The sequence below is a fragment of the Astatotilapia calliptera genome, chromosome 12, assembly GCF_900246225.1.
Source record: "Astatotilapia calliptera chromosome 12, fAstCal1.2, whole genome shotgun sequence".
Lineage (NCBI taxonomy): Eukaryota > Metazoa > Chordata > Actinopteri > Cichliformes > Cichlidae > Astatotilapia > Astatotilapia calliptera.
In genome coordinates, this window is record NC_039313.1 from 90203 (window position 1) to 112724 (window position 22522).

At 44.8% G+C, this 22522-nt stretch overlaps 1 protein-coding gene across 2 annotated transcripts in view; it reads right to left on the minus strand.

Moving 5' to 3' along the window:
• Positions 1–1305: 1305 nt before the first annotated feature.
• Positions 1306–22522, minus strand: part of zfr (zinc finger RNA binding protein) — a 44171-nt gene continuing 22954 nt past the window's right edge. Inside the window, exons 9-20 of one of the 2 annotated variants that reach the window (XM_026186177.1) lie at positions 20142–20332; positions 19940–20059; positions 19213–19358; positions 18483–18648; positions 17694–17896; positions 16841–16991; positions 16136–16277; positions 14104–14201; positions 13177–13272; positions 9066–9177; positions 7577–7674; positions 1306–2311 (exon numbers count right to left, since the gene is read on the minus strand). In XM_026186177.1, the coding sequence (XP_026041962.1) occupies positions 2129–2311; positions 7577–7674; positions 9066–9177; positions 13177–13272; positions 14104–14201; positions 16136–16277; positions 16841–16991; positions 17694–17896; positions 18483–18648; positions 19213–19358; positions 19940–20059; positions 20142–20332 (1706 nt within the window). In that variant the 3' untranslated portion in view covers positions 1306–2128. Of the gene's footprint in view, positions 2312–7576; positions 7675–9065; positions 9178–13176; positions 13273–14103; positions 14202–16135; positions 16278–16840; positions 16992–17693; positions 17897–18482; positions 18649–19212; positions 19359–19939; positions 20060–20141; positions 20333–22522 lie in introns of those variants that run through there. The other variant, XM_026186178.1, reaches the window with a different exon arrangement.

Here is a 22522-nt window from a genome sequence, read left to right on the forward strand (position 1 = left end):
CACTGTGTCCATTTCATGCTTTGCTTCTCCAAAATGTGCAACGTACACACATGCAGAAGTTGCAGTATGCTGCAGTAACAGCAGAGCGACATTTTTGATTTCGAGGCAACACAAACAGAATCACAGGAAATGTTTAAATGAATCTCCAGTTTGTTAAAGTTGTGGCTGTGGAAATAGACTAGTCTGCTCGGTAAAAAGAAACAGAATATGGCATATAACACATTCATGCAGCCTGGTCCTACCAGCTGCAGCCTTGTTCTACGAACAAGTTACAGGGTTGTGTAACATCCTGCATGTGTCAGCATTCCCCGTTTAGCTTTGGTCAGAGATACAGCTGCTATTAAAGTGTTCAGTAAAAAGGAGGGAAACAGGCTGTTAAGCAGTCTGCTGCATGTGGAAACCAAAAACAGGTGTGGAACAGGAGAGACAAAGAGGTCCTAAAATAAAAATTGAGGCTGCAGGCAGCGATGAGGGTCCTGGTGCACGTTTGGATGTGCCACGGTCGAGCCAACCTACAGCTCGAGTGTGTGGCTGGGTCTGAGATGCACTGCAATGTCCTGCTTGTAGAAAACTGTTCTGAATTTCTGTGACAAACCAGCTACGTAGGAGATGACAGCTTTGTCTCATCTGTCGCTCAGCTTCTCCCCACTTGGTGTTTGACCTCGTTTCCTCTGCATCTTTGCTGAAGGCCCGATGAAATAACCACGTTTTAAGAACATTCGTTACACGCGTGTTCATTCTCCTTCCCTTTGTGACCCAGAAAAGTCAAAGATAGAAAAACACTTAACCCTGCATACAGGTGGTTTGTAATTACACTCATACACAACAGCACTAACCAGCACACTACAGTTCCCCTCGCTCTATTCTCATGCTCAGTTTGAGCTTCAGATCATCCTGACTATAAATTACTCACACCTCCATGCAGTCACTTTTGTACACAACATATTTGCACACGTCCTTTAGATTTGTAACTCTATATTTATGTTAGTATTTCTCTATCATCATCTCTGTTTCTGCACTCATTTTATGAAAGTGCTTGTTGAGTTGTTATAGCAGCAAACTTCCCTCTGGGATCAATAAAGTTCCTCAGATTCTGATCGATGCCGAGTTACTGCCATGGGATTGGCCCACATACTTTCCTTACCAAGCAGCTGAACGGGTCAGTCAGTGAGTAAATGTAGGGACAGCAGGGTACTTACTTGCCATCATGAGGAAAAATGTGCTCCGGAGAAACAGGTGGAAATGCATTTACTGTGCTGGACGTGTGAGCAGAGCACAGAGAGCATTCAGGGCAGGACAGACATCTCTCAGTCAGTAATAATCTTTATTCCTTTTCCTCAGGACAGAACTGATTTAGCACCTAACCAAGGTATGAGGCAAGCAAGCCAATACAATCCCCATTACACAAGAAAACTAATTTAAAAGCCAGAACAGTCGGCAGTGTCAACGTAGCCACTTTTTCCACAAATCAAAACTTGTCTTTTTACATCTATAGATTACACAAATACTTATTATATATGCAAATGAATAGACAAAACTACATACCTGGGCTTACAATGTCACTACTAACAAAGGTATCTCAACACTGAAATATTCTTCATAGTCTGCTGCATCCCATAGGTCTTCATCTGAAGTGTAGATTAGCATTGAAACGTAACAAGACCACCGCATCAAACAGCACTTGCATTAAGCACAGGGATACAGGAACTTTGACATATCTGTTGGCCAAATAAAAGGTTCACAATAACAACAAAAACACAGACCAGCTCTGAATGCAACTGTACAGATGAATGAAGGCATTGATATTTCTCCTCACGCTTCCTTCTGACCCACATTACAGTTCAGTCCGGCTCCACTTTAAACACACAGGTGGGGAGCAGTGACACAAGCTCTGCTGTATTCATTCTTGTAAGAAGCACGTCAGGTAAAAACGTCCATCTAGCACAGAGTCCTCAGCCCTCACGGTAAGAAATCTACAACTAATAACAATACACGTGTGTGTCATACAAAGTCAGGCTGTAGTTAGGCTGGTACACCTGGAGCTTAAAAACAAAGAAGCCAGTACACAGGAGACGAGCATACGACATTTTAGTACAGCTGGTATGTAGATTCAATTCATAACGCAAGCTTAGAAACTGTCGTAATCTTTCTTGTCTTTTTTGCCTTCGCCCTCGAAGCTGTCTGTGCCATCGCTGTTGTCACGGCGACGCTTCCGGCTGTTGCGGATGCTGAAGCGAGGGTTCATCTGCGGTAGAGGGTCCATTCCCAAAACTTTATGAATCTGACGGAACGCCAGCAGCCTAAGAGCAAACTAAACACACAAAGTTGGAGAACATGTGAGTCAAAGAGCAGAAGCAAACCTTTCAACAGTCTCGGATGTGCACGTTTGGGGGGGTTATTTACTCTTTCTGTGACCTGATCAACTACTTGGCAAAAACCTGACAGAAGGGCAAAGCCAGTGATTCCACTGGGGCACCAGGAGGAAGGGAAGCAAGGCCGGGAATGCTGCAGGTGGATTTAAAGTGACATCCACGCTGGAGTACGGTACAGAGTACGCTAGCAGGATCATCATGGGGTTCACTTAACGGAGATGTTCGCGCGGCACTGGCGGCACGGAGCACCGCCTTTGCCTCCGCGAACACATCGGACTACAAACACGCACATTACCAACTCCGGAAGACGATCAAAGCAGCCAAACGTGAGTACAGGGACAGGGTGGAGCAACAGTTTGACAACCCTCGGAGTATGTGGCAGGGACTAAACACGATCACAGACTTTAGAGGGAAAACCAGCACACCGCAGACCACGGCCTCTCTGTGTGAGGATCTAAACGTATTCTACGCTAGATTCGACACAGCGAACACCATGAGACCGGACAGTGTGCGCACCGCGGATGACGTCAGTGCGCACACTGTGTCTGAGGAGGATGTGCGGAGGTGCTTCAGGAAGGTGAACGCACGCAAAGCTACTGGTCCGGACGGGATTCCCGGCCGCGTCCTCAAGTCATGCGCGGCTCAGCTGGCTGGAGTGTTCACGCACATCTTCAACCTTTCCCTCTCTCTGTCTGTAGTCCCAGCCTGCTTCAAAATGGCCACCGTCGTCCCTGTACCCAAATCCTCCACCATCTCCTCATTGAACGACTGGCGACCTGTAGCCCTGACCCCCATCGTAAGCAAATGCTTCGAGAAGCTGGTCAGGGACTTCATCTGCTCTGCACTACCCGACTCACTGGACCCTCTACAGTTTGCATACCGCCACAACAGGTCCACTGATGATGCCATAGCCCTGACACTACATACTGCCCTGTCACACCTGGAGAAGAGAGACACGTATGTGAGGATGCTGTTTGTAGATTACAGCTCAGCATTCAATACCATCGTTCCCTCGAAGCTGGACAGGAAACTGCAGGATCTAGGACTGAGCAGCTCCCTCTGCAGCTGGATCCTTAGCTTCCTGTCTGACAGACGCCAAGTGGTCAGACTGGGCAGCATCACCTCATCCCCCATCACACTGAACACTGGTGCTCCACAGGGGTGTGTACTGAGCCCTCTCCTGTACTCACTCTACACCTACGACTGCACAGCCACTAACAACTCCAACATCATTGTGAAGTTTGCGGACGACACTACAGTGGTGGGTCTTATCACCAACTGTGATGAGACGGCTTACAGGGAGGAGGTCAGCGCCCTGACCCACTGGTGTCAAGACAACCATCTCACCCTCAACGTCGCAAAGACAAAGGAGTTGATAGTGGACTTCCGGAGGTGCAGAGAAGTACACACCCCCATCACCATCAACGGCGCTGCTGTGGAGAGAGTGAGCAGCTTCCGGTTCCTTGGCGTACATCTGGCTGAGGATCTTACGTGGTCAGTACACACAAACAAAACAGTGAAGAAGGCGCAGCAGCGCCTCTTCTTTCTCAGGAGACTGAAAAGATTCGGCATGAGCCCCCGCATCCTCAGGACCTTCTATCACTGTGCCATTGAGAGCATCCTCACTGGATGCATCACCACCTGGTATGGCAACAGCACCGCCTACAACTGCAAAGCTCTCCAGCGAGTAGTGCGGTGCTCTGAACGGATAATTGGAGGTGAGCTTCCCTCCCTCCAAGACATCTACAGGAAGCGGTGCCTGAGGAAAGCGGGTAGGATCATCAAGGACTCCAGTCACCCCAGCCATAAACTGTTCAGACTGCTTCCATCAGGAAGGAGGTTCTGCAGCATCCGGTCCCGTACCAGCAGACTGAGAGACAGCTTCTTCCACCAGGCCATCAGACTGCTGAACACGTCATAGACACCTCAGCTTCACTACTGGAACTTTAACATTATGCACTCCACACTGTACAGTAACGCCACTGTTTTGCACATGTCTCACTCTGTATATTTTATTTTATATATTTTATTTATTGTTTACTCTATTTAATTTGTAAAATATGTGTACACACACATACACACACACACACACACACACACACACACACAGAAAAATATTTAGTATACACATCCAGAAATGCATATATGTACAATATATAATAGTATATTTATTAGTTTCAGATGTAGCCATTCTTGTATTTTGCACAACTCTGCTGCTTGTGAAGCTCGCACACAAGAATTTCACTCACATGTGCTGTACCAATGTACCTGCACATGTGATGTGACAATAAAAGTGATTTGATTTGACTGCTGTCAGCAGGATGGAGGTCAGAAGACAGAGTTATTGGGAGAGAGTGGTGGGAGCAACGAGAGTCAGAGATGTTCCCTGGGAGTGAGCAGGATGGACAGGACAGCGTGCAGATGAGGGATAGAGCACATACTGGGTTTGTATTCATCTAATGGAGGACTGATAAGGAATGGGAAGGACAGCTACAGACAGAAGACGGAGAACCAGCTTCAGCAAAACAACATTGGTGAAGTCTGGAGAGGCCTCAGAACCATCTCGGGCCACAAACAGCAGAACTCTCTGCCTGGGAGGGATGTGAGATGGGTTAGGGTTAGGGTTAGGGGTTAGGGTTAGGGGTTAGGAACTAGACAGTTCATCACCTCTCCCTCCCCTGGGCAGATCTGATCACAACCTGGTGCACCTTGTCCCTGTGTATGAGCCCTTAGTGCGCAGGGTGCCACCAGCCACCCGCACAGTACAGAGATGGTCAGAGGAGAGCGAGGAGGCTCTTAAGGATTGTTTTGAGTCGACTGTGTGGGAGGTGATTTGTGATGACCACGGTGAGGACATCGACAGCCTTACTACATGCATTACTGACTATATAAACTTCTGTGTGGATAACACTGTACCTACCAGGACTGTACGGTGTTTCTCCAACAACAAACCGTGGATTACCCCAGAAATTAAAACCGTCCTCAAGCAGAAGGGGAGGGCCTTCAAATCCAGAGACAAAGAGGAGTTGAAAAGGGTGCAGACAGAGCTGAGGGGACTGATAAGGAATGGGAAGGAGAGCTACAGGCAGAAGATGGAGAACCAGCTTCAACAAAACAACGTTGGTGAAGTCTGGAGAGGCCTCAGAACCATCTCGGGCCACAAACAGCAGAACTCTCTGCCTGGGAGGGATGTGAGGTGGGCAAATGAACTGAATCATTTCTTCAACAGATTTGATTCAACCATGAGACAGTCTACAACATCGGCTGCAGACTCACCCACCCCCACTGCTGCTGCTCCACCTCAGACACTTCACACGTCCTCTACTCACCCTGCTCACTCCCCCCCACCCCCAACAACAGCATCCAATACACACTCAACACAAGGCTCCAGCCTGTCTCTCTCAACCACCCAGGTTAGGAGGGAACTGAGGAGCCAAGAAGGCAGCGGGCCCAGATGGCATCAGCTCGAGGGTCGTCAGGTCCTGCGCGGACCAACTGTGTAGGGTGATGGAGCACCTCTTCAACCTGAGCCTGAGGTTGGGAAGAGTCCCACAGCTCTGGAAAACCTCCTGTGTTGTACCAGTGCCAAAGACTTCACGCCCCAAGGACCTCAACAGCTACAGGCCGGTGGCTCTGACATCCCACCTGATGAAGACCCTGGAGCGGCTGGTCCTGGCTCAGCTTCGGCACCTGGTGAGCTCATCACTGGACCCACTTCAGATTGTTTACCAGCCTGGCATTGGAGCGGATGATGCCGTCATTCACCTCCTACATCGTTCCCTCGCTCACCTGGAGACCACTGGAAGCACTGTGAGAATCATGTTCTTTGATTTCTCCAGTGCCTTCAACACTATTCTTCCCTCGGTTCTAAAGGACAAGCTGGTGAACTCTGGAGTGGACCATCACCTCACTACCTGGATCCTGGACTACCTCACCGACCGACCACAGTATGTGAGGACTCAGGGCTGTGTGTCGGACAGGGTCGTCTGCAGTACGGGGGCCCCACAGGGAACGGTTCTGGCTCCGTTCCTCTTCACCATCTACACTGCAGACTTCTCCCACAATTCCACCCAGTGCTTCCTGCAGAAGTTCTCTGATGACTCTGCAATAGTCGGCCTCATCACTGATTGGGACGACAAGGAGTACAGAGGTCTGACCCAAGACTTTGTGGACTGGTGCCAGCTGAACTACCTCCAGATCAACGCCAGTGAAACCAAGGAACTGGTGGTAGACTTCCGCAGGCACAATCATTCTCCACTGCAACCACTGAACATCCAAGGTATGGACATTGAGGCTGTGGACAGCTACAGGTACCTTGGTGTTCATCTGAACAATAGACTGGACTGGACTCATAACTCAGACGCCCTCTACAGGAAAGGGCAGAGCGGGCTGTACCTGCTGCAGAGACTCAGGTCTTTTGGAGTGGAGGGCCCACTCCTAAAGACCTTCTATGAATCTGTGGTGGCCTCAGCCATCTTTTACGGTGTGGTCTGCTGGGGACAGGAAGAGACTGAACAGGCTGATCCGCAGGGCCAGCTCTGTTCTGCCCTCTGGACCCAGTGGAGGTGGGGAGTGACAGGAGAACGGCGGCTAAGCTGTCATCCCTGTTGGACAACATCTCCCAGCCCATGCAGGAGCCTCTGACAGCACTGAGCAGCTCCTTCAGTGGGAGACTGCGGCACCCACGGTGTGGGACGGAGAGATTTCACAGGTCTTTCCTCCCCACTGCTGTCAGACTCCACAACAAAGACTTCAACTGATCAAACACACACATCCACACATGTGCAATAACACTAAGTGTAATACTCTTTTTCTGACAAAGTTGTACTTTTGTATTTTTTTACTCAGTTGTATATAGCATTTGTATTCTATTTTATTCTACTGTATATAGTAATTTATTTTTATTTTATTCCATTCCAGTGTTTTCTAATTTCTGCTACATAACTTTGCACTTTCGCTGTAACGAAAGAAATTTCCCACCTGTGGGACTAATAAAGGTCATCTGATCTTATCTCTAATGCTAATGATGTCAAACACAACAATCAGATTGCCAGGTGCTGAATCTAACAGATCTTTGAAGGAGAAATGCTTTACGATCATGTAACCACAATCTTAAAAATCAAACAAAAGCAGCAGCAACTCATCTTAAAAATTTTCAAATGCTAAACGTGGCTGCATGTTTACAGAGATATAGATTTTTTTACTTGGGCACTTGAGGTAATGTCCTCTCTCTGCTGCTCTCCCAAAGTCGCCAGGGTATCCACAGGCTTCTTTTCACAGGGATCTACCAGTCCTGGTCCACCTAGTGGGAAAAAACACACTTCATTAGGAGGTATTCAAATCCTACTGATCAACACACCAACCAGCCAATAGGCCAGATGTTGGACGTTTGAGTATACATTACGATTTCTAATGTGAATATAAAACCACCCATCAAACCCTTTGATTGTCACAGATCTGGTTCTTTATATCTTCTTGCATAAAGCATTAGATGCGTTTACACCAAGTGCAGCCTTTACTGCTCTTAGAGCTCTTACAGCAAGGGAAAATAAAATATAAAAGGAAGACACAAGGTGGTCCTATAAACATTAGCAAACAGAAGCAAATCTACTCTACAAACTCGGACCATCTTATCCTGATTGCCAGTGAACGATTTCACTTGCTGCAAAAACTCACCACAAATAACTTGCTCCATTCATCCGGGCATTTTCCTATGCTAATTGTTTTCTAACATTCACACCCCGGCTCCAAAGGATGCATCACAGAAAAACTGGGGCTTGCTATCTCCCCCAAGGCTATTTGGATCGGCCTCCTGATCTACAGCCATGGGTGCACACAGCTTCATGCCCAGACATCTGCATCTGGTATGCTCTTAAAAGTGTTCCTTTGGAGCATTTGAATTTGCCTGCACTGAAACGCGATCCAAGTGTCGGGAGAGCACACGAGGTAAACAAATGTTAACGGCTAAAAGAAACCTAGCTGAATTAGGAGCAATAAAGGACGTGGGTACAGAAACACACCCAATACTTCTGCATGGTTATAAAATCAGTCCTGAAAATGTTCACAATTCAGTGCTCCCTCAGTATTTCACGTTCTCAGCACCTCTGACCTGTGGACACCGAAGAGCTACAGGGGTTGATTTTTGTTGGTGATATTTTACTGAAGCCCTTCAGCTTCCCTGACTGAAGCAATCAGATCCCAGATCAGAACAAAGGGAAGGAAGTTTGATTCATAATGAATGCATTCACCACAGTCACACAATGGGAGTGGTGAAATAGCCTTATTTAAATTGGGAAATTGTAGCTTTGATCAGAACAATGGTTTCAGTTCCTCCTGTGAAAGAGCTTAAACCCAGAAAACTCACTGTGAAGTTAGCTGAAAGACATTTTGCTACTATTAGACATTTCTTACATGTTTCCCTGACAAATACCACCTATATTAGAACATTTAACATGACTGCAACTAATGAAAAATATAATTTAAATGAGGGGAAATGAAGATAACCCCAAAACAAAAAGAAAATTGAAAAGAAATAAAATCTGGAGAATACAAAACTTTAATAACTCAAAAGCCAAGAACAGAAGCAGAACTGGCCCACCGTTCTGCCATTTAGTTTTGATTTAAGAACAGAAATGGAATCAATTTTCTTCAAGTACAAAACTAACAATGCAAAAGAAAGCCAAACCACCTTACCTGGGAGTAAAATCCCAGAGGAGATGCATTCAAAGACACGTCTCAGTGCATCACCGGGGCTCAGAGGGGCAGACGCGCTACTGATGGCCTTCTCGACCAGTAGCTCCATGGCCTGAACAGAGCACACAGAGGAACAGAAGATGTTAGAGATGGTTGGGAACAGCATCGTGGCTTTTCTCACACCACTTTTATTAATTAAGATACCTAATATTTTACACTACCTTTAAATATTTCAAATATACCAGCAAAGCTTTAGAAAGGTTTCTGAGTTCAGCATTTACACAGTTCAACAGTCAGGAGCCAGACTTTCAGTGGAAGGTTTGAAATGGCTTTGAGCAGTATCCCAAACAGCTGATTCTGCTCATCCAGATGTTTTCAGTGGGAGAAACGTTTCATCATCATCATCATCAGGTGACTTCTTCAGTCTCACCTTATAAACAGGACACTGACCTCACAGCCCACTGAAGGAACAATGGGCTGGGATCTCAGTTTATTGATCATCAATATGCAAACCGTGATGACCATTGATCAACAACCACTGATCAATGGCCATGAGTCCCATTCACATAGAGTTGGGGAATGGCTACAATCACAGCATTGTAAGATGGTGACAGATGGACCCTTAGGCCCCCTCCTCGATTCAGAGATGGTCTTTCCCTTTTCACGTAAATGGCCTCCTTGACTCGGCGCTCAAACCAGCGTTCCTACCTGTCCAGGATGTTACATCCTCATCATTGAAAGAGTGTCCACTGGCCTGTAGGTGTGAATAGACTGCAGAGTCCTGGCCTGATGGCTCTTCTGTGTTTATGGACTGAGCATGCACCAAGACGTTTAGAGCAGGAATTCTCACAGCTTTAACATCTGTAAGTTTTTGGCAGATTTCTCCAGGGTGCACAGTGTGGCCTGACAAAAAAAATAAAAAATCTGAAGATACTGGACAAGTACCAACAGCCGATAAACCTGACCTTAAAGTCATGTCCTTAAGAATTAAGGACAAACTCCCAAGTCATTTCAAATGTCCTCAGGGGGACAATGAGCTGGTCCAGCATTCCACAACAAAAATGAAAAGCTGATGCTCCTCACCAATACGATCCGATATACCCCAGGGCCACCGGTACTGGACGGATCATTCCCCCTCATCCCTGGACTCAGTTTCATCTACAAAAGGCTTGTTAGTGGGCCTGATGAGATCCTTGAAGTAGCCCTTCCACTGCCGGATTACGTCCTGAGCTCAGTAGCACTCCATCCACATTTAGTGCACAAATTACAAAATCAACCCGTGACCTAGGGTGTCCCAGTGCTGCGTGCACTTATGAACACCCTTATGTTCAAACATGGTATTCTGTTATTGGACTTGTGTGCTAATGACATGTCCATACCAAACACCATTCAGGCGCAGATCAGGCAGGCCATTTCTTCCAGTCATGCCCCCTTAGGTCTCACCGTCGTTGGCCACATGAGGGTCGAAGTCTCTCAGCAGGACATTAGCGCTGAGAAATGGTTACCCGCCAGCACTGCACCCAGTGGCTCTAAACGCCGCTCTCCACTAGCATGCACTCGGCTCAACACGGCTAGACTCTACTCGGCTTTGATCGTTTTCCATTACAATCGAGTACCAACTAATGTGTGTGAGGTCATTACAGCAAAACAGTGGAAAGCCCCATGACATCATTAGTATGTGACTCACACAACACAACAATGTTGTACATTGAATGAACTTCGATCGCTTAGTACACCAGCCGAATAGAGACTAAAAATAAAAAAAAATTACCTGGTACCAGGTACTACGACCTAATGGGAAACCCTAAAAACCAAGTCAGTACCAGCAGAAACGGCTGAAGCAGAATGAGTACTGGGAACTGTTTTTCAGTGCATAACTACAAACGATAAGTCAGGACTTGTTCCCTGACACAAAGGTCAATGGAAACAATAGAGTCCCAATATACCAAATATTCACTGGAAAAATCCCAACATACAGGTAGCCAGCCAGAGGGGTACAAGAATACCCACCCCTGCCCACAGCCTCTAACCAAGGACAACTCGAGACTGGATCAGATCCCAGAGTGTCTCTTTAGCCTCACACATCAGTTCAGGCTCCTTCCCAACCAAAGAGGTGACATTCAGAGATCGACAGACCACGTGACTTTCACGCGTTGCCTTGCAGGTACGAGTGGCAGCAAAATTAAAACACTGCATCAAGCGCTAGCACTTCCAGCAAGGGGTAATCATTAATTCTGCTGTTTTAATCCCTACTTGCATTTTATTTGCTCCAAAAACAGTTATGTACAAAACAAAGGAGAGCACGGCAGACAAGACAGACAAAAGGCCAAAAAATTAAAAAAATAAATAAAAAAGGTACGAGGGAAAAAAAAAATCAAAGGGTTGAAAGGGTTAGACCCATATAAGCACACAGAGCGGACTAAAGACGTTAGCGTGCTGCCCGGCTTTCATCGTGCTCATATTTATAATTATATGGTCCTAAGTGTGAGTGCATACACTCATGAAGGGTTTGGTAACTTCAGATTCCTGCAACAAGCCCAGCTCCAGTTTACCGGCGGATGGGTACAGGACACTGACATGTGCCGAGTAGCCCGATATGTAGGTGGACACCAGGTTTTATTCTAAGTAAAGGGCAACCCTTCAAAAAACAGACAGAGCAGTGGAGTAGCCAAGGCAATAGAACAATATAAAACTTGATTACCAAAATATAATTTATTTCACATAAAAGATTTAAAACAGTTAAAAACACCTCTGGCCAGGGAGAACACACAGTAAAAACATAAAAACAACACTAAAAGTCCAGTGGCATCAGCCACAGCAATAATAATAATAATAATAATAATAATAATAATAATGGATTGCATTTATATAGCGCTTTTCAAGACCCTCAAAGCGCTTTACAATTCCACTATTCATTCACTCTCACATTCACACACTGGTGGAGGCAAGCTATAGTTGTAGCCACAGCTGCCCTGGTCAACACCAGTAGGCAGTAGGTGAAGTGTCTTGCACAAGGACACAAGGACACGATGACCAAGACAGACAGAGCTGGGGATCAAACCGGCAACCTTCCGGTTACAAGATGAGCTTCCCAACCTCCTGAACCATGGTCGCCCCACTAAAATCAGAACGGGGCAAAGAAAACCCAGCGACGTCCCCGGCCGTCCTGTCTGTCTCTTTGCTCCGCAGTACTAGAAGAGAGAGGGGGCAGCGACAGTCACTGTTCTTTCCAGTGAAAGGGATTTCTTGTACCACCGTGTGTTTCGGGACTTGCCCCACAATCCAGGCCCTCCGTCGCCTCTTCGTGACTTCGGAAACATGACTTGAACAATTTTTCTTCCACGAAGGAATCCGATAAAAACCGATCGCTTTACCCGTCAGCTTCCAGCGGCTGTCATGCGACCGGCTATGGCAGTTAATAATACAGCAGCTTCTTGCCATTCTTTGCGTCTCTGTTTATCTCTGTGTGACTGTTGTCTTGTGCGCAGTAGCCACTTGTACCTACAATCCTTTGCGGTTTTACTCCGGAAATGACGTCACATTTTCGATCTCTATAGCCAGTCCCAGCAGCCGGGAACTGGAATGCCACAGCCTCTACCCTTGATTGTCACTTCACCCTTATGGCATCTACTGGAGGTGGTAAGGCCACAGGAGGGTGGACTGTTGTCTTCTCTTTGCCCACCAGCTGTGAACGGGACTCTGTAGTGGGGCCTCTGTATACCCATCCTGGGCAGGGTAACTTCGTCCCTGCATTTTTATTTTTCATGAGAACATTCTTCTATAATCAGAAATGGAAAATTAAGGAAATTTCATTTCTATTTTTATTTCATTTTAGTCTTTGAGAATCTGATTTATCAAAACAACCACAACACTTTCTGTGACTGTAATATCAATTCAATGCACATGAAGGCAAAGCAACAAATGAACCATTTCCTCCAGCACTAAACAGACTTCATTCAGCATATTAACCCACACAATGAGGTGCCTGGGGGGGCATCTGAAGGATAGTCAAGACCACCATAGAAATTTCTCTGAATTTTACAATTCCATTATAAAAACCGCAAAGTGTCAAAACGCACTGCGGTTGAGGTCTAATGTTAATGGCACTTACCCATCCGGGGAATGCTGACCACGTGGGAACTCGCTGGCAGAGGTCTCGCAGGATTCGGATGATGATCACGCAGGACTGAAGACCATTGGCTCTAGCCTTTGATGCAATAAAGTTAGGTTTATGGAGTGACCCAGCGTGATAAGAGATGGACCAAACACGTTAATCAGTTTCATTGTAGAGGCTCCAAATACTACTGTGCATAATGGAAGCTTGAGTATGGTTCGATTTGCATATAAGCCATAACTGTTTGCAATCAGCTGCCATTCCCAGTAGTCTTGGACCTCGCAGTTAGTAAGGGAAGTCACAGTTTGCAAGATGCACAAGAAATGAGGACTTTTCTTGCCATCTTCTAAACCCTGACCCCAGATTTGTCCAGGTATCTCACAAACAGGGACTTAAAGTACAAGAGTCCACCTGAGAGGAGAATATAAGGACTGAAAGAGGCAAGGAAATCTGTTTTACTTTGCCTGTGTTTTGCCTGGTAGCAAAATCAAAGCAAAATATACAGATGTTCCTTTTTCTCTCAATCCTCATTGTACAAAATATATAGAATAAAACAATACAAACATTGAACATGAAAGCACTTCTGGATGGTACAACCTTGTGCTGGTTACTGTGCAGCCTTATGGAATCACATGTCACTATATGTCAGTCTAAATTGGATTGGGGATACAAGGATGCCAATTCTTTGCTAGGAGGTTTTTTTTGTGAGAGATTCAAATGAACTTGGGTTATCATCTCTACATACAACATACTTTGACCAGATTTTTGTTGGCACAGATGACATCCTTGAATATATGTGTGTGTGTGTGTGTGTTTTTTTGCTATAAATAGTTTAATTATAACCCAAAAAAACCAAACAAATGAATATACTGAAATAATGCATCTCATAAGGCTACAAGAAGAAAGTAAAATGATGTTCCGAACCTGGAACCACTTAGCGTGGCGCAGAACAGCCAGAGCGTCAAGGCATTTTTGCCTGTCCAAGACGTCCACTGGGTCTTTCACCATACCCGAGGTTACATCTAAAAATGAATTCCAAGTGTCAAAATGGTGATGAGGAATGGGTGTTTGACCAGGTCAGCGAGGCTGGCAGAGAACAAACACATTGCCACACATACCAGCTTCTCTTTCCGTAACAACCTACACTTGCTTTTTCAGAATTTCAAAGAGATCACTGACATTTGAAAAACACAGCAAAACACTAATGTCAAAGTTTTGTTTGCAGACAGTGTACAGCATGTTAGGTCATTATGTTTACAGACTCACCTAAGACGAACAGACCAATACCATAGCTACACTGAGTGTTTGGTCACAAATGTTTGAAGCCAAAACTGTTTTATCAGGTAATTGTGTTTGTTGGCAACTGGTAAATTAATATGGACGTTTTGTAGATGTTTCTTGTTCAAGCACTGAGAATCAAGGGATTCGACAGCTAATGATGAACTGTGTTACAATTAGGAAGAACGGGCAAATAGCAAGTGACCTGATAAAAAAAGTGGCACAGCAACAGTAGGTGTGGCAAAGTTTTTGGGATGTGAGAAAACCTTGGTCAAAAATCCTTCCGAAGCTCTCAGGCCCTACCAACCCTTTCATAGGAGACGATGTACTAGTGTCGAAAGAAAGTGAGGGGGAGGAAAAATTTAACTCTGTGCTCAAGTTGTATATTACATCAGATATATATATATCTATATATAGATATATATAGATATAGATAAAAAAATATATATATAAAAAGAGGAAGCAATGGTTGCTGAAGAGGAGAAGTACAAGAAAACAAAAGGGTTAGGATATCATGCATGCAAAAACCTAACATCAGTAGTTTGGAATAAGACCCCAACAATCATTATATACCAGAAGCCATATTCAGGTGCAACCACAGATTCCTCTGCCATAGTCTCCTTTCCTGAACTTTTATTAATACTCCCCTAAGAATAATCCTCAGAACAATCATCACAGTTACTGATTCAGTAGAATAGCTGACCATCTTCAAATCGTTTGTACTCCTTTTTCATAATGTCTGAGGTTAAAGGTGTTTGCTTTTAGCTAAACATGAGCTGCTTTGAGCCCAATTTTGAGTGCAGTTTATGTAAAAAGACGACACGAATCAACTCAGGGGAGCACTTTAGAACAGGGGACGTCAGCATGGTGAAGTGTTCAGTACACAAAAGGAACATTTGTTTCCTGTGACAAAATCACAACCAAATTTCTCCAACTCGGCCAAATCTTGATTACAAAAGCAACGCAAAATTCCCACCTGTGCACAACTAGTTCAGATTAAACTTTAAGACATGTCGTGTCTCCTACGTCTGTTCATTTATCACTTAGACGCGTACAGGAATTGTCTTTTGTCGCATAGCTTGATGGAAATTTGGAAAAAAAGTAATGTATGTCTCCCAACAACAAAATGGAAACAATCCCCTGAAACACAGGAAACAAAACAGAATCTCACCTGGGAATAACTAGACTTAACACAATGCAAACACTGATCATGCTTTGTTTAAAGGATAACGATAGCATCTGAGAGGTAAGAATTACAGAGCAAAAGCACGAGAGCAATACTGCTGGCACATACCCTTTTCATTTTCTTTACAACAAAACAAAGTAGTAATGAGAACCACGCAATTACAAGACTCAGACAATCTTTAGGTTGGACGTCTCATAAAGCAGATTATAGAAATCTGAGGTTTCATTTAGGTTTTAAAAACTATAATTTGCTGTTTACATAAAGGCAGTTCACACTGTGCACAACACAGTAAAGGTAAGAAATGATCTCTCATGTTAATGAGCTCTTTCAGCTGAATCAAATAAGGAACATGGACTAGACCACTACAACGGCAAAACCACCGTGTGCCAGCAGGACAGTGCTCTTCAGAGCGTCAACCAACATACTGAAACTGATTTTACAGAGAGATAAATATCAAAAAAAGAAAGCGAAAGGCTGTCTTGGGTTTCCAACCTCCATCCCGGCCATTTTCCTCTCTGATGACGGGTGAAGTCAGCGTGATTGTCACTTGCATCTTTGGCTCGGTACAGGACGTCAGAATGATGGCTGCTTCCTGGACAGACCCTTTGACTTCATATTTCTCTGATGTTACCATCTGGAGGAGAACATTTTTTAAAAAGTGAAAATCAATTCATTTCCAAAAGAAATAACTTGAGGGGCGTACGTAGTCAGCTCAGTGGACACTTTCATATGTACAGTTAAACCCTGTGATGGTTAAGAAGGTAAACCAGCTTCATAGCGGTGAGGTTACTCTGCATCGCAGCCCCAGTCTGTGTGTGCGTACGGTAACTCTGTAATATACAGCAAGCAAATCAGAGCTTCTTCATCCCTGAAAGCTGCTGAACCCCTCCAGTTTATACCCTCATTCAGTTCATGAGGACCCCTCAGGAAGTCTCCTGTGGGGCACAAAAATACTGGAACTGGTGCAAGTACACAACAGGTCACATGACAGGCTGCCGTATCAATACTCTCATCTAACAGATTACTCTGAGGCATATTCACAAGTAAATATTTAGGCAATCTGAAGAAAGAAGTTGGTCTTCATAAAAACAGCAGTTTGTATGCCTTGTGTCCGAACTGAGGCGGGTGATCTAAGTGGGGTGTCTGTCAAAGCTGCCACTAAAGAACAAGTGTGGGGTGACATGGTGAAGATATTACTGTTAGCTGTTTGGGGAGGTGCTCCACGATGGAGGTGAGGAGGCTCTTGGTGGGCTTCTCAGAGCAGAGCAGGACGAGATTGACATTCTTGTCCCCACGGAGCAGCAAGCCTTTGGCCAGGACACCAACCCTCATCACTCCCTTCAGGGCTCTGGGAAATGAGCAAAGCACAACAGCAACTATTAGACTTGAAATCCCCCTAAGTCAGCGAGTTTTCCTGCCTCAGGAGAGCCATGTCACTACATCAGTTTTTCTTTGGACACGAGAGTCAAACCTTGGAGTAAGTGGTTCTCAGCATAATCTTACACCCCCTCCTTCCCCAGGAGCACCGACTGCACTGTGTCAGTTGTTTTGCCTTTTTATTGTCACTACACACACGTACAGTGAGATTCAGAGCATCTCCGACCCAGCGCACACATGTGGGACAAGACGGGGGCACAGCTCTGCAGCACTACATATATGTGAACAGCACCACCTCAATGTGCCTTGGGTTGTTATAGCAACGCAGCTGGAAGTAGGTACTAAGTAGGAGAAGGTACTAAAAATAGTGGCAATGGCCACCTAGTAGATGCACCCACAGTATGAATATCAAAACCCTGCATCACTGTGTGCTCAGCTTATCACACATTTCAACTTGACCTCTAACCTCAAGGTTACTACAACCTAACCGCACACCCTAAAAGAGCCAGGCTGAGTACGTACCAGTGGTAAAGGGCTATTGGATCTGCCAAACAGAAATGATCTGAACTTCGGCACTGGCTCCTGACCGACCTTGAAACTGTCTCGGTGGGTTAGGGGCTTCATCAAAGACTGTTCTACTACTAAAACTAAAGATTGTCATCCACCCACAGACCTGTCTTTTGCTGGTTCTTTCTTCTCTTTGTCTTCTTCTTTGGTCTTGTCCTGGTCTGTAATTATGTCAGACACCAGTTTGAGAGCACGTTCTGTAATTGACACAATTTTCTGGATGGACTGAAGCTCATCTTCTGAGGGGTAGATGGCTGCATGCTTGGTCATAACGTAGCGGTCATCTGAGGAGTCGGGCCGGCGTGGAGGCTGTAAGATGGAACAGTTCAAACAGGTTTAGGTTTTATTAAATGACATGCCAGCGCTAAGATCAAAAAGCTTAAACAGGTATAAAAAAAACAGACTTTCAAATGATACATTTCACCTCTTAAAAGCCAAACCAAGAAAAAAAACGCGTTATTTTTTAACAATAACTGTCAATTGCATTTTTTGTTACTTCAAACAAGAGATGGTCATTGTAGTCAAACTCAGAATACATAACCAGATAAGAGAAAAGCTAAGTTCTTGGAGCCTTCACTGCAAAAGCCATAAATCTTCCTCAAATGTTCGTTAGTGCAACAGAACCGCAGGCAGCAGAGGGATCCACAGTTCCTAGAACTATATCCTAAAGATCAGCCAGGCTCTTGTTTCCTTTTGTTCACTGCTAAGTCCAGCATGCTCATTGTTTTCAGTGATGGGCTCAGACTTTGTTAGTTGTTCCCTGTACATGACTAAAGACTGGGGGACAGAGCTTTCAGTCTGTGGCACCGTCAACCATAAGCTCTGTTGAGAGCTTATTTATTTTACAACTACTCTATTAGTGTCTTATTACAAAAACCCCAAAGACATCTCCTACCACAGGCCCCTGAGGCTGCAGGCCGGGCATGCCAGGGCGGACTCCGAGTAGACCAGGAGGGCCCGGAGGCCCTTGTGGATATCCTCCATCTGGCATACGACGCCGCTCATCCCAATGGTGCTGTTCCTCCTCCATGCGTCTCCAGTACATGTCTTCTTCATAACGCCTGAAAATGTAAACCAGAACTGGTCTCACTCAAATATTTTATCTGTCTGCTTCTTGCACCATGTAGAAACGTTTCACTGCTCCTGGGAAAAAAGCATGTATCATCTGTTGTACTTTATAGAAGGAAAATGGGGCGATCGTGGCTCAAAAGTTGGGTGTTCGTCTTGTAATCGGAAGGTTGCCGGTTCGAGCCCCGGCTCGGACAGTCTCGGTCATTGTGTCCTTGGGCAAGACACTTCACCTACTGCCGGTGGTCAGAGGGGCCGATGGCGCGATATGGCAGCCTCGCCTCTGTCAGTCTGCCCCAGGGCAGCTGTGGATACACCTGTAGCTGCCTCCACCAGTGTGTGAATGTGAGAGTGAATGAACAGTGGCATTGTAAAGCGCTTTGAGGGGTCCCAAAAAGCGCTATATAAATGCAATCCATTATTATTATTATTAAAATGTAACAACCAATTACGCAAACAGACATAATATTACAGCCCATAGGTGACCTTTTGATAAGGCACTGGTGCATACATGACTCCACCATCTCCACCCACTAATAACAAGATCATAGCCATACCTCATCTCCATTCTCCAGCGCTCCTCCTCTTCTCTTCTTCTCCAATACTCTTCTTTCTGCATCTGCTTTCTCATCTTCTCCTCCTGGATCTTTCTGGCTCGAATGCTGGGTTTGACTTCTACTTGGAGGTCTGGGTTTACCTTTTTCTACAAAACAAAAACTGCAATCAAGAACTCGACTGGTTATAAACGTAAGGCTAAGCAGCTGTGCCCCCCGCTGACCATATGCCACGAGGGACGACATCATGATGATGATACTGTAACAAAGTGCTGTGAGATACAGTTTAAAATTAGTTGTCTGCCAAGTTGTCTTTTGTGTGGACAACAATGGTTCCATCCTTGAGAGAGGCTCTGAAAAGCATCGAGTACAACGGGGCACGACCAGAGGAGCGTGTGCGACGTGACAAAGCAGGGCATGCAGTCTGAGCGTCTGTCTAAGGGGAGTGAAGTAAATAAAGTACAGTGTGTGGCAGGAAAATGTGCCCTGTCGTCACAGAGGAGAAGCTGCTACAGTCTGGCTGAATGAAAGTAAAAAATAACAAAGTGACTTCTTGCACAACACTGTATGTGAAGATAGGTGAGTTTAGCTCAGTTCACCTGTGCAGTGCTCAAACACACAGACTGGATCAGGGGACGGCTTTCCCTCATGTGTATGATAGGAACACGTGTTATCAAAAGAGCATTTCCTGCTGTCAGCTGTTAATTTGGGGAAGTGCTTGAAGACTAACCTTGTACTGCAGGCGATGCCGGCGACCTTTTAGATGCATCTCCTTTGCATTTGGATCATTGAAACTACATTCACACAACTTGCAATGGAAGCGAATGACTTTGCCTTCATCGTTGCGGACCTGGAAAAGAAAGCAACACATTACACTCCAAGTTTGAATTCCTGCATTGTTCCCAAGTATGTCCCAGTTTGTTCAAACTCACTTCTTCAACATAGTCATGGCCAACAGGCTGAACATCACTCTGCAGTACAGCAAGGGATGATGTGGAAAGATCTGGAATGTCACTCTTGGGTTCCTGGGACCCTGAAGAGGCTGCGACAGGCTTAGAGGCCTCGACTTTGGCCTCTGCCCTGGAATCTTCCATCTTCACTGTGGTCTGTAATTTGTTCCCACCTGCATGTCACCAATGACGCGTATTTAATCATCATAAAACCTAGAAAGTGAAGTACAGTCACAGAACAACTACACAGCTCGTGTGTTTAGTGGATTACAAAGGAAAGGTATGCTTTTGATGCTCACCTCTGTACCTTTAAACTGTTTATCACAGGAAACGTGTGATTTCTTACTCAAGCCCAACATTAGCCAGGCATTTTATTAAGATGCCAATCTTTAGATTATTGAATGTGGTGGAGGGACAAGCCTGAAAACCTGCTCCTATGTATTTAGAATGGATTAATTGACCAGTCTGAACCTATTAACCACGTGATGTGTCATGTGATGCGTTGCACTGAGCAGATGTGAGTTTATGAGCTCTGCACTGGCCAGCTGTAAAATATTAGTATTTTAGCTCATTTTGCCAACAAATTGCCTCGAATGTTTATATAATGTCTTTAGACGAGTTTTTTGCACACCTTCGATTCAAGCAGAGAGAGAGAAATATGCAAACGAGGAGTCAAAGCGAAAACTAGCAGTGACATAGCAGCCAGCAATAGCCCCGAAAATGAGACCATGTGCGACGCTGAGGATTTGTTATTTGTGTTGGGGAGGGTTGAGGTTTCCAGGCTTTGTGTTCAGGTTTTGCTGGGAACCAGTGTTCTTGTTTTATGCTCAATTATTTTGGTCGATAGGTTCAGACTGGTCAAATGCAGATTTGGTTAAATATGTAACACCACAAAATATATATTACTCTTCTTATATGTCAGTTAAGTACTTGGAATGTTAAACGGGTCCAACAATGTGGTGAAAAAAAGTCAAGTCTAAATTCTCTGAAGAAAGATTTGATTCACGCTGATTTTTTGCAAGAAACCCATCTGACAGATGAGGAACACAAATACTGTAGAGAATGGGTTGGTCAAATTTTTTTTCATCCTACTCCACAAATAAAAGGGGGTTTATTACCCTTATACACAAAAACCTTCCCTTCACTGCTACAGCCACTCACAAGGACAATGAAGGAAGATATATTTTGGTTAAAGGGATGTTGCATGGGGAAACTGTTCTTCTAGATAATATATATGCGCCGAATGCACAGGATGATGAGTTTTACACGGTATTATTTAGTCAATTAGAGGTCATGGACTGTGCTAATATAATATTAGCGGGTGACTTTAACTGTGTTTTATGCCCAAAAATGGATCAACTTCCCCCACAATCTACTTTGACAAAAAATTCCAAAGCCCTTTGGCAAATTGTAAATGAGCTTGACCTTATGGGCATCTGGCGACACTATAATCCATTATCTAAAGAGTACACTTTCCACTCTAACCCTCACTTGTCAGCATCTCGTATAGATTATATTTTTATGTCCAAGTATCAGTCAGTTGGTTCAGCAGGTAAAGATTGGTCATATAGGTCTCTCTGACCACACTCCTAACCATTCAACCCATGAGGCATATTGAGCGCCCCATGTCTTGGAAGATGAGCACACTGTCCCTTTTGGATGAGAAATGTATACATTTCATAACAGAGCAAACAACATTATTTTTTAGAAATAATGCTATAGAGCAGCGGTCCCCAACCCCCGGGCCTTGGACCGGTACCGGGCCGTGAGTCGTTTGGTACCGGGCCGTGAGAGTAGAGGCTCAGGTGTGAAATGTATAGTTTTCAGGGTTTTTTGTTATCGTTTTTATCGTTAACTCTGTTTTCCTGGGTCTTTTCACGTGTGTTATGAATAAATATTTTTTTCGGTACCGGTACTAGTTTTATTTTGTTGTATTTATCCTCTTGTATTTAAAGGCCGGTCCGTGAAAATATTGTCGGGCATAAACCGGTCCGTGGCGCAAAAAAGATTGGGGACCGCTGCTATAGAGGAGATAGACCCGAGAACCTCATGGGATAGTTATGAGGCTTACATGAGAGGGATGATTATTTCATACAAAAGTCATAAAAGAAAACAACGATTAACAAGGCAGTTAGAGATCGAGAATAATATAAAAAAGCTGGAGAAACAATATTATGTAACAAAATCAGCTGAAACATTAAGTGAGCTTAAAATTGCTAGGACATCTTTGCGTAATTTGATAATGTGAAAGGCTGAAAGAGACGTCCTTTTTGCCAGACGACGGCTTTTTGAATCAGCTAATAAGCCTAATGTGTGATGTGAATGGTGAAAGGCAAGTAGGAAACCGTCAGATTAATGAGTGC